We start from the raw sequence: 12,337 nt of genomic DNA, 5'->3' as shown, positions 1-12,337 counted from the left end.
AAATCATCAATGTTATTTTTGGTAATTAAGGTTACATATGCTCAATAAAAAAAGGTCATTTAAGTACTAATAGACTGAAAATATGAGTGAACAGGTAAAAGCAACAATTAAATTCTTGAATGAAATTATGAGATTAAAAAGCAAAATCATAACCGAATATGAAATAGACAAACTAAAAATAAAAGCGAAGCAAAATAAAGGAAACAAATAAGGTTAGACAATATAGAGCGAAAAAATAAAAATGACTTGAGAGATTATCTCCGAGAAACTGTAAAGTTTAAACCAAAGCCAATGAAAGTATAGTATGTACAAAAGACGTCAATTTCGCTTACTCAAACAAGATCGAGCACTAAATTTTGGAATTAATAGCAATGAACTGAAGACTATCGAGTTCTTTTCGATGTTGGGCAGGTATTCATCGTAGTATTCGAACTACAAACAATTACTTCGAAATGGCAACTGCCCGTAATGTCGAACATAAACACGAAACAAGGAAGCTAAAAGATGCGCAATGAGACCGAGAAAGTACCAGGGCTAAGTGTTCTTTTTGATTTCAAAACTGTAACTTAGTTCCATGTGGCATTTCTTATCATCGTCTGCAAACTGCAAACATCGGAAAGTAGTATCAATGAAAATTCATGGCGAAGGTAGAAAGAAAACTACCTCAAATTGCACTTAAAAAGCATATTATGTGCAACCAATAGGTTGTGTTTCTAAGATGTTTGTGCATCAATTATAAGGCAATAAATCGATTGTATTTTTCAAACCCACAAATTTTACAGCGTATAGGGTCATCGTTAACATTCACCTTGTGATGAATCAAACGAGTAAATCAAGGTAGTAGAACAATGAAAGAAACAAGTTAATCTAGTTAAACAATGACAAAAATGTGATACATCCTAATTTGAAGTATCCAATTGTACTTGATCTTAATATATGAAGTTGTATAAGAATTATGATCAACTATGGCCTCGTGATAGACTATATAACATATATTGGGGCCTCAATAATCAGTTGAAGCTTTTGGTTGAGTTGGTTCCTCGACATGGTATCAGAAGTACTGATCACAGGTTCGCACCTCGTCCACCCCTCCTATCAAGTGGGAATTATTAGGGCCAATATGAGAGAGGATTGTGCAACATTCACACTTCTAGCTGGAATGACTCTTGTCTGAGGGGCGTGATAGAGTATATAATATTATTAGAATCTCAATCATCAGATTAAGCTTTTACTTGAGTCAGTTCATTTACACTACAATAAAGTGATAGATTGAAATGATGGTATGAAAAGAAGTCAAATCAACATGAAGAACAAGACAGATTTATGGAACTTACTCTCAGCTTAGCTGCGTAAACTCCTCTTGCTAGAGCACCAGATGGAGTAGTTTCCTCTTCGAGCAGGTGAACATAGGGCTCCTGTTGAGGAGCAAAGGTACCGAGCATTCCATCCCTTTGATCCACTGAAACATATGGAACAGCAAACATATAAATGAAAAATTACACTGAGAAATACGGCAATGACAGATTTTGATTTTCATACAGTTCTACTAGCCACTAGGACTGCAGTTCATTGTTTGGACTCTATGCTCTCTCCAAGTGTTCATCATGTACGATACGAGTATATAAATGGCTTACAGAAATTTTCAGCAGAAGAAATTAAGATTACAGAGCAAAATTTATGAGCTATTCTGGTCATGGGTATTGCTCTACCCATGTAATCTGTTCTTTATTCTTACACGGTAATTTTTCTTATAAATCTCTCAGAGGAGACTGTAGAAGCAATTCACACTAGATTAGTAGACCTTGTCTACACTAAGAATACTTTCACATTTACTGATAAATTTGGGCTTGTACACAAGATCCACACGAGAGGAAAGTTGACTGAACACAAACCCAATGAGGTTCCATCCTAAAACCAATTGGTATTAGAAGGTGCAGCCCATCAAGTATATATGTCAGTCAATCTATCTCTTGTTCTTCGATATGGGATCACACGTGGATTATTTTCCAACATTTACATGGCTATGATATAAGGGAACTGAAAAGGGAGCTTGGATCATTTAAAAGAAGGGGAAATATAGTATGCATGAACCAGTTGTTCTCTCATGAATGAAATACGAAACCGGTTGCACAAACTAATCTATTGTTAATCCACAATGACATTGCACTATATTTCTTTGGTTTGGAGGGTGCCGAAGCATTAACACGCAAGTAACAAGCACATTGTTTTGAATAATTGGTCGAGAGCTTGGGTTGGATTTTTATTATGATTTGCAGAATACAGTGGAAAAGAAAGCAAAAATGTAAAAAAGTGTTTGGTAACGACTTTTGACTTCATGTAGTTCAACCTTATTAATTCACAACTCACCTTGAATTCCTGCTTTCCACACATTAATAGAGTAGGCCAGACCAGAGACAATGTTATGCTTGACGGTGAAAATGAGTTTAAGGCGATATCGAGAGTCTTCTTTGAATGAAAATAAAACTTTGCTGCTCTCACTTTCATCCAGCGGCAAGGCAGTACTTTTTTCTTCAAGATCATCGGATATGATCCCGATCGAGTGAAATGTGACTTCAGGTTCCACTTGGTCTAATAAAGAATGCCCAAACGAAGAAAGAAACAAGTCAATTCGAATATTAGACGATATTCAATGGAAATAGATAGAAAAAACAATAAAGCCAATGAAAGCATTCTCAAACCAGTTAAATTGCCTTCAACAGAACCTAATAGTTTTTCTTTCCACCTCCTTAAGCTCTCATCATCCTGCAAGTGAATTCGTAATTGGTTTATTCATGCTTTGATTTCGTAAGCAGGAAGATTTAAGAGGGAATGAAAATCCATCTACCAATTAAACTTGTACTCATATATGAAACATGGTATGTTCTGGAGTTTCGAGCTCATTCTACACACACTTGACACTCCAAATGGCATCGAAAACGTAAGAAACAACAACAAAAACAATAATGGATAGGAAAGAAACCATGTATAAAATGATAGGGAATGTATTTGACAATGTACAGGAGATGCGGAGTGAATTCTGCTCATATATTCACATGTTTTAGTTGTAAAACCAGTTTTCAGGCTTCAACACTTTAATTTTAAACTCCAAAGGGATAATTATTGCATTCTCATGATTTCCTACACTAATTTCAAAATCTCATTTTCTCTCTTATTATCCATGAACTCCTTACAAATGACAACAGAAAACTCAACTCTTCTGAACAGTGTGAAAGACTGTACATTATCTGTTTGACGTAGCACCATAACAATTAATACCAAGAAATCAACTCAACTAAAAGTTTAAACTAAGGCTTGAATTTATCATGTCCCCTCACACAAAGTCATTTGGACTAAAAGAATAGATGCAACACAAACATTCTTCATACTTGGCGCTAAATGCTCCACTTGAAATGAGGATTGGATGAAATTCAAACTCTTAACCTCTATTCACGTTGGCTTCTATACCATATCAACAAACCAACTTAATGAAATTTTAAGATGATGGTTGAGGTACCTTAATATGTTATATACTCTATCATCTAATATTATGAGCTAGATAATCGGCATTTCCTTAAAGCACTTAGCATTATTTTACAAGAGGTATTCAATTTCAAACTATTACACACTATATGTTAACCCTCAACAAACGCTCAAGACAATCAATGACTTGACCACTCAAACACGAGGAAGTCTTTAGTAAATAACAGTGATTTGTGATGTAACAAATTACCCCTATGTGCTAGGATTTGATAGGGCGATAGTTTTGTAATTTTAATTTATTTTTTTAATTTTGTTTATTTTATTATTATAATTTTTGTCTTTTTGTGGTGATTTAGATTAGTAATTATTGCTCAAACACATTTCCATAGCCCAACACCACAAAATGGCTCTCAATGTAAGTGGGATTGACCATAATTAAAGGGTGATAAAAAAGTGGTTGTTTCCGACTCACATAAGCACATGAATCAATGAGTTATTCAATATAATCTCTTGTAACTCAAACCAAAGAACTATCAATCTGTAGAGCATTGAAATAAGGGATATACTTCATTCAAACACATTACCCAATGAAAATGCATAATTAGAATTGCAATTTAAATAAACACAATCTAGTCAAAGAAGGGTACATATAAAATTAAGAATTTAGAATAGAATTGATTCATAAAATCAAGAACAGTAGAAAACTTAACCCTGTAAAAAATCAGTACCCAAAAACTGAAAAAGGAGGGTTTAAGAAAAAGACCTTGTCTTTCTCAAGATGGTGTTGGAGAGGAACAAGGGGAGCAACAACAAATTCAGCAAAAGACCCATCCTTTGTTGACTCTTCTACTGGTTCATCCTCCTCAAATTGTTTAACATTCTCCGTTTCTGTTTCTAACTCATCCCCAGCAACTGAAGATGAAGACCCTGCTACTTTCTCATCCATTTTTGGGTGTCTTAGTCCAGTTTGAAATCAAAGCAAGAAAACAAAAATAGGAAGAAATTGCGGAAAGAAAATAAGAGTTTGATTTGGTGGGACAGGGATTTTTTATGGGTGGGCCGTGGGTGGGACTGGAATTTGAATGTTTTGTTCGCCCTTTTTCTCGGTCATCAATGGCAGTGTCTTGAGTCTCAAGCTCTCAGCGTATGTAAGTGGACGTACATTAGTACGAGTCATTTTGCATTTACTTATTTTGTCGGCCAACTATACTACTCCTGTACATAAGAATGATATACGAGTAAAATTTATATATATATATATATATATATATATATATATATATGACTTATTAACAGTGGCTATGTGATGTGTATGAGATTTTACCCGCTCCATATTTACCTATTTTGCGCCTTATCCACCGCTCCTTCCCATACCCACTCGACATGCCTCATACATGCCCACTCTAAATCTATAATTTAGTACTTTTTATCATTTATATATATATTTATTTAAACCATTGACAAAAAATATTTAAGGGTATTTATTTTACTTTAACATTATATGTTAAAATAAATAAGATATACAATTAAATTTGTGAAGAATTGTGATTTTATAGAGCACTAGTTAGATGCCCATGCAACGCACGATTTTTATAACATCTAAAATTTATGAAAACTTGTGCTTAGATGTAATTCATGATTATTTACGACTTGTAAATTGAATTTATGAAGTTTGATGACCATGTGTTAAAAGTATCCTTTAAAATATTAGATAAATTAAGTTGTAATTTGAAAACTTTAAACAATTTAAAGATGATAAATATTTTGATCGATCTTATTAAGTAACAATTTTTTTGATATAATAGAACAATTTACAAATAATTGGGTATAATGTAAATATTTGTGTAAGTAAATAAATTAAACATATGAGAAAAACCACATATACCTAATATTGCCGATAACAATCAAATATTTGATTTACAAAATCTTTTTGATTTACATATATCTTAAAAAAAACTAATAAATCAAAATTTCTTTTTAATTTTAACAATTATTTATTAATAACTAGTATTGACAAAAAGTCAAGCAGATTTATTTTAATTGATTTTGTGACTCTATTAGACTATCACTAAATGTGTTTGTTCAAGTGCAAGTTTAGTTTTCTTCTTTTTAAGTTTATTTTTTAGTATTTTTGTAATTGGTTGGTTTTTGTACACTTTCATAGTTAGTGTAACACCCCAGCCCCTCGGACCGCTGGTGACTATTCATGGAGACTGTAGACTGGCCCCACAAACTAACAAAAGTCTTTCCAGCGCACTTTGACCTCACTCGTGCGCACCCGGGAACACTTCTCATGAGGTCACACATCCTAAGATTGCTTCCCACCAAGCAAGCTTAACTGTGGAGGTCTTAGCAAATGGGCTCCCTATATTTAGACTATTTTAAGGATGTAATTTGAACTTTGGACATATTTCGATTTTGTTGTAATTTTCCTATATTTTGGACGGTTAAGACTTCCGTTATATTGCTTTGGTTTGGTTCAAGTATTATACTTGGATATTGGTTTGACCTTTAAGTAACCCCTTAATTGTGTTGGCAAAAGTAAGCTTCCGCTTGATTAATACTAAATTCCAGTTAGTGTTACCTTCATAATTCGAGGCGGTTACAACAACAACATCTACATTTGCCTTTTCCAACTCATCCACAACCTTATGTGCCACATCAGATCTTTTAATTTCCACCTCATCTACCCTAACAGTCCCTACATTACCCGCCTCAGTAGCCAACTCAGAACCCTTCTTTTTCAATTTAATACCTTTTTTTTTATTTTCATTTTCTTCAACTTATTGATCTAGCTAATTTTGTGAAACCCTAACAAATTATTCAGACACAACAACAATCAATTCACAAAGTCCAAGATAAAAAAAATAAATTAAAAAAAAAACGCAGGAATTGGATTCAAATTGCTAAAATGAAAAAAATGCAAATTAACCCTAAGTTACAAGAATGAACTAGAAAACCATAATTAAGAAGTAGTACATACCAGTATAGGTTAGATCTTTTAATGAGAGGAAGTAAAGAGGAGGATGGGAGCGAAAGTAGAGGTTAGGTCTTTGATTTCGCCTGTGTGAAAGAAAACTTTTGAAAAATCGAAGCTCATTGAAGAAAAAGGAGAGATTTAATTAGTCAGTGACACTTACATGCTGGTCAAAGGGTAAAAGTAACAGTCAACAAACGATAATCGTTAACAGGTAATCATTTGCAATCATTTTACCTTATTTATATAATAGTTTGCATGATTTCATCCCATTAATTTATTATTATAAGTTATATAACTATCAATATTACATAAATCATGAATATATGTAAAGCTTCGTAATCAACATAACTGATATAAGTCATATAACCATCAAATTTCACAAAAATACACGACTCGAAGGAGCATTTGTCAAAATAACTTCTAGAAAGATTAATTTTTAAATAGTGATATACTTATCATAATGTCTAGCTTCGATAGTCATGAGTAATGAACTTGAGTCTTTCTTTTTACAGAAAGATCAATTCTAAAATAGTGATGTACTTATCACAACGTCTTAGACAGTTGTGACTTATGAGTAATGTACTTAAAGTCTTTTTGTTTAAAGGTTTGGGGCAGGTTAGTGAATTGATTCAAGTAAGAAAAAAGGAAAATTATTATACATTTCTTTAGAGAGCTACTCCTCTAAGTAGACATGTTAAACCTTAATTAAATTTGACATTGTTTTGAAATTTGATCAGATTATTCGAAAATTTGACCCATAATTCTAAATGATCTGACTCAAAATACCAAAAAAACTGACTCAAATCCGACCGTTTTAACTCGTTTTCAGTTCCAAATCATAATTTTTAGTTTCATGCATTTTAGTTGAAATCCACTATATTTCTGGTCAATATTGACATTTTAAGTCAATATTTCTTTAGTGTAGCTAATAAGTAAATTAATTGGTCCTTTTATAAGAAAATAATTTCTTTATAAATAAAAAATTATAAAAAAATTATTATATAGATACTATAATTTTTTGAAAAGTTAATTGATGATAATATATATATATATATATATATATATATATATATATATATATATATATATATATATATATATATATATATATATATTTAAATTCTTGACCACTTGGGTGGACCCAAACCCCACTCAAATCTAAAAAGACCAGAATCGAAAGTCCAAAACTGATTCGACCCGATGTAATATTGGCTTGACCCGCAATTCACCCGACTGATTGTTTTGACCGATCTACATTTGTTAGTGAGACGGCCTTAAAATAAAGAGCTTATATTTTCATATAATTAGCTTAAGTCTTGGTCGTCTACCCTACTATTTTTAGAAGGCATTGAAAACCATTATAAGCCTATGTATGCATGATTTTTTACCCTATAAACACAAACACAATTTCAAAGGAGTGCAAATTTTCCAATTTCCATAGGTAGATTATGTAACTTACAAATTATAAGCCTAAATCACAATAATCTTGAATATGAGTTTGCTACTATTATCCATTCCTTATCAGGATGTCTTCAAAACGCATTGTTGTCTTTGGATTTAAGCTATAATCGTATTTGGGGATCCATCCCGAAGGCAATCAACAAATTTTCTTCATTGAGAAATTTGCTTATTGGTAATAACCAGTTGAATGGTACGATATCTCAAGGAATTGGAACACTTTCTATGCTCGAGAATTTGGATATTTCTTCCAATTCTCTGCAAGAAACACTCTCTGATGCCCATTTCTCAAATCTTTCAAGGTTAAGCACTCTAGACATGTCTGGAAATCCAAATATAGTGCTCCATATCAGGGATAATTGGATTCCTCCATTTCAACTTATGCATTTGAATTTGGAATCATGCAAGTTAGGGCCATATTTCCCAAAATGGATTGTAACCCAAACCAATCTTTCCTATCTGGGCATATCAGATGCTGGGATTCATGATAGCGTTCCAACTTCTTTTTGGAACTCATTGTCACCTTTAAATCTGGATTATTTAAATGTTTCTAATAACATGATTTATGGACCATTTCCAGATTTATCGATCACACTTCAAAAACTCCCTATCATCGACTTCAGTTCAAATAATTTGAGGGGTTCGTTACCATTATTTCTAAGAAAGTCTTTGTTTTTTGTCTCATCTCCATATCTTAGATCTTTCTCTCAACCACATCTCTGGAACAATCCCAAAATGCATATACAACTTAACAGCAATGACTAGCACACATGATTTCGATGATATTACTTTGTCGAATTATGTATACATTGTAGACGCGAAACTGATGTGGAAATGGAAAGAACACAACTTTCAAAGATTTGTAGACCAAGTGAAAGGCATTGAGATTTCAGATAATGAATTGGAAGGACAAATTCCACAAGAAGTTGCAAGTCTAACAGGTCTTGTGTTCTTGAACTTATCAAGAAACCATTTGGTTGGAAGTATAACAAAGCAAATTGGGCAGCTTAAATCTTTAAAGTTTCTTGATCTTTCCAACAATTATCTTCAGGAGTCATTCCCATAAGTCTTGCTCAAGTTACTTGCTTGGAGATTTTGGATTTGTCTAAGAACAATTTGTCCGGGAAGATACCAATTGGTACTCAGTTACAAGGCTTTGATCCTTCATCGTACAGCGGCAAATGCGGACTTTGTGGTGCACTTCTCCCAAAATGTCCGGGAGATGAACCATCGGGTAGCAAACTAAAAGGACAAGGTGCTCAAAATCGAGAAAAAGATGGAGATACTGGAGATAATATGACATTTCTGGGACTGTTGATATCTGTGGTTCTTGGATTTTGGGTCGTTTTTGGAACATTAATTATAAAAATGTCTTGGACAAATGCCATTCTTTAGTTCCTTTAAAACATAATCGCTCCGTTCTTTTTTGATCTTTCACTTTGGATTTTTTATACATATTAAGGAAGATAGAATCTTTGGATTATAGTGGATATTATTTTAATTAAATAGTAGTGTGAAGTAATGATTATATTGGAAGTATGAGATTGTAGTGGGTATTATTTTAATTAAATAGTAGTGTGAAGTAATGATTGTATTGAAAGTACGAGAGAGAAAATAATTATAAATAAAAGAAAAGGGGTACATTAAAAGAAAATGGGGGGTTTTAAGGGGTAAAAGTGGGATAAAAACTTTCTAAAAATTGAAAGTATTCTAAAATGAAAGAACTTTTAAAACTACCTGTTATAGTAATATGGAAGATAAAAAAAAAACGGAGGGAGTAAGAAACAAGGTCTTTAGTTTATTTAGTTGGTCAACTTAAAGTATTAGAAGAAGGCATGAATTTCTTAGTTTTGTTGATCCATTTTTCAAAATTGTGCACTTCTGCTCTTACAACATATAGTCTTCGAACTTATATTTGAAGTCATTTGATGTCGATGACTTTTATGAGCTTTTACATGTAATAACATTAATTAATATAATCTTTAAAAAAACATTTATTAATTGTAAAAACAAAATTGATGCCTAAAATCTCAATATTTTCTTGGCGTAAATTAAATATTAGCATTTACATATCAAATTACCACATAATATTTTAATTCTATTACATATCAAGTCTCACTTACAACTAGTGTGTCATTGATAAAGAAGGAAAATCTGCAACTCTTGCTTCCAAATATGTGTAACAGCCCGTAAATTGAAGTTGCTCACTTAATTAAAGCTAGACAAGGTCGATATAAAATAACATAGAAACTTACAATTTACGAGCTGCTACATTATTAGCATGGTCGTCGATTAGCAAAGGCAAATTGGGATATCATCCAAGTCTGAAAATTTTTTAAGGCCTAAAAATTTTATATGGTTGATATTAATTTGAAATAAATTTAGATATAATTTACATTTTTTGCTAAGTAATATGAGTTATTAGTGCTTTTTTAATAAATTAGTTTAAATATTAACAATAAAAAACAAAAGGTGTATTAAACCTTAAATTTTTAAAGATTTTTTTTTTTAACTTTTACTCCGAGCTCAACAATTCAACAATGAACGAAATGATGTTGATTGTATAATCAAATCACTTCCATTTAAAAGTATATCTCAAGGACAAAAATAATACATATTACTTTAGATGATGATTATAGAAATTATGTTTTATTGATAAAACTAAAAGTAAACATCTAATTAAGGACCAAAACAATTATTTTATACTAACTTAACAAGCCAATAAGATCCCTACTCAATTGAGACAAATCATGCATATAATCATTCATCCCAATAAGCCTAACCCAAAATGATGAAGGGTACTTATCAATCACATCTTGGCATTGTTGCCCATCATTCAATGCTGCTAAAGCACCCTTTTTGGCATTCCCATAAGCCTTAACATTTAAAGACTTTACAACCATTGGAATATCATTGTTAGTAGCAAGACCATAGAAATGAATACAAGTACTAACCACAATTTTCATTTTTGTAGGAGTTATGTTTTGTAGTGTTTGAACATAGTTTGAAGTGCCCTTAGCATGAGGGACAAGTATGCCAAGGGCTATTTGAGCAAACCCATATACACTTGCTCCGGCACTTCGTGGGTCTGATCGGAGAGTATAGACACAAAAACCGAAATCGGTCACCTTTCTACAAGTTAGTACTATTGGGTCGGTTTCACCCTTTAGCTTGGTCATCAAACCATTGCATGGAATAAATGGTGAGAATATGATCAAAGCTAAAAAAAGAGATATGTTTAATGTGAAGGGATGCATTTTGTAGTGACAATGGGGTTACGAATATGTTGATTTTGTGGGTTATTTAAAGTAACAATTTTTGTGAGAAACCATTTTATAAAGATACGATTTCAAAATAAGAAGTCCACATTCTTATTTTTTGTTCAATTTGTATTAATTGGGTTATTTAACCAATATGTGTAATGCGTTTTTTGGAGAGATCGCCTCTCACAACAATTTATATTAAATTTAACAATTTGAAAAAAATATGTCTCATTCTTTCTAAACTACTTGTAACATTTGACTTTACACATATATACTAAATATCTAATTATGTATACTAAAATTATAAAAATTTTGATATTAATAATGTTTGCCTATTGAGACGAAATCATACAAGATTTTACTTGATTATATTTTAATTTACTTGATTATAATTTTGATATTAATAATTTATAAAAATTAAGAGTAATAAAGGAATAACATAAAAATTACAATATTACCAGTAATTTAGAACCGAAGAAATGCATGCCTTTATTGAAAAACTCATAAAGTCACATTTTCTATGTGCCAATGGGATGACACATATTTACGAGAAAATTGTAAGGACATTAAAATTAGATAGTTAAATTAAGCTGAATTTATTGTGAATTTAAGTAAATAATTAAAGAAGTATAAGGTGTATAAACTCTATAAACTAAAAAAAAAAATCATCCCAAAATAATATGACAATGGGAGGAAAGATTACAATGACTTATAAAGAGTACACATACCATCTTTAAATTATCGATGTGAGATAATTAGTTAATACAAAATATATTAATAGAGCACAGAGAGAAAATAAGAGAAAATATGTGTTAATAGATTTATAAAGGGAGAAAATATGTATAGTTGTGTTAATAGATTATTAATAAGACCAAATAAAAAGGCGTTAGAGAATAAATTATGTAGATGAAATTAAAAAAAGTTAAAATATATGAATGAAATTAGAAGAAAATACTAGACTATTATCCAAAAATACAAATAATATAAATTAAATAAGACGAATCAAAATAAAAAAATGATATAAATTCAATAAAATAGAAGAACCAGTGCTAAATTCAAAATTTTTTTTAACTAACTGATGAACCAAAATTTATAATATTTAACGTTACTGTAACTTTTTCTCTTAAACCTCAAAAAAAGGTGTAGCAGCCACCAC

General features: G+C 31.4%; 3 protein-coding genes across 4 annotated transcripts; 1 reads left to right on the top strand and 2 right to left on the bottom strand.

The window, feature by feature from the left end:
- Window positions 1–231: 231 nt before the first annotated feature.
- LOC130813866 (rho GDP-dissociation inhibitor 1-like) lies at window positions 232–4,701 on the bottom strand. Of its 2 annotated transcripts, none has more exons than XM_057679765.1 (5): window positions 4,244–4,701; window positions 2,700–2,763; window positions 2,368–2,589; window positions 1,335–1,459; window positions 232–603 (listed from the first exon to the last, which is right to left on the bottom strand). In XM_057679765.1, exons 1-5 carry the CDS (start codon window positions 4,424–4,426, stop codon window positions 535–537), a joined length of 663 nt encoding a protein of 220 aa, XP_057535748.1. In that variant the 5' UTR covers window positions 4,427–4,701; the 3' UTR covers window positions 232–534. The 2 variants fall into 2 exon arrangements, with proteins under 2 accessions (XP_057535748.1, XP_057535749.1); XM_057679766.1 differs by having other exon boundaries at window positions 2,724–2,763.
- A 1,783-nt stretch (window positions 4,702–6,484) lies between these two features.
- On the top strand, window positions 6,485–9,313 carry LOC130813595 (receptor-like protein EIX2). Its single transcript, XM_057679432.1, has 4 exons — window positions 6,485–6,524; window positions 7,986–8,558; window positions 8,617–8,901; window positions 8,970–9,313. The coding sequence occupies exons 1-4, from the start codon at window positions 6,485–6,487 to the stop codon at window positions 9,311–9,313; spliced, it is 1,242 nt and encodes a 413-aa protein (XP_057535415.1).
- Window positions 9,314–10,623: 1,310 nt separating this feature from the next.
- LOC130813594 (cell wall / vacuolar inhibitor of fructosidase 2-like) lies at window positions 10,624–11,175 on the bottom strand. The gene has a single exon (XM_057679431.1). The coding sequence runs from the start codon at window positions 11,173–11,175 to the stop codon at window positions 10,624–10,626; it is 552 nt and encodes a 183-aa protein (XP_057535414.1).
- Window positions 11,176–12,337: the final 1,162 nt, after the last annotated feature.

Source organism: Amaranthus tricolor, chromosome 5 (assembly GCF_026212465.1).
Source record: "Amaranthus tricolor cultivar Red isolate AtriRed21 chromosome 5, ASM2621246v1, whole genome shotgun sequence".
NCBI lineage: Eukaryota > Viridiplantae > Streptophyta > Magnoliopsida > Caryophyllales > Amaranthaceae > Amaranthus > Amaranthus tricolor.
Note: the sequence above shows the minus strand (reverse complement) of the source record. Positions and strands in the feature narration are given on the sequence as shown.

Bases quoted from the DNA above. Each gene is read 5' to 3' on its own strand.
- LOC130813866 (XM_057679765.1), bottom strand. From the start codon at position 4,426: ATGGATGAGAAAGTAGCAGGGTCTTCATCTTCAGTTGCTGGGGATGAG. The intron at 2,590-2,699 runs GTTTGAGAATGC...ATTCTTTATTAG, and splicing joins TGTTGAAGGCAATTTAACTG to ACCAAGTGGAACCTGAAGTC. The intron at 604-1,334 runs GTAAGTTCCATA...CGATGTTTGCAG, and splicing joins TTTACGCAGCTAAGCTGAGA to TTTGCAGACGATGATAAGAA.
- LOC130813595 (XM_057679432.1), top strand. From the start codon at position 6,485: ATGAGAGGAAGTAAAGAGGAGGATGGGAGCGAAAGTAGAG. The intron at 6,525-7,985 runs GTTAGGTCTTTG...ATTCCTTATCAG, and splicing joins GGATGGGAGCGAAAGTAGAG to GATGTCTTCAAAACGCATTG. The intron at 8,559-8,616 runs GTTCGTTACCAT...TCCATATCTTAG, and splicing joins CAGTTCAAATAATTTGAGGG to ATCTTTCTCTCAACCACATC.
- LOC130813594 (XM_057679431.1), bottom strand. From the start codon at position 11,175: ATGCATCCCTTCACATTAAACATATCTCTTTTTTTAGCTTTGATCATA.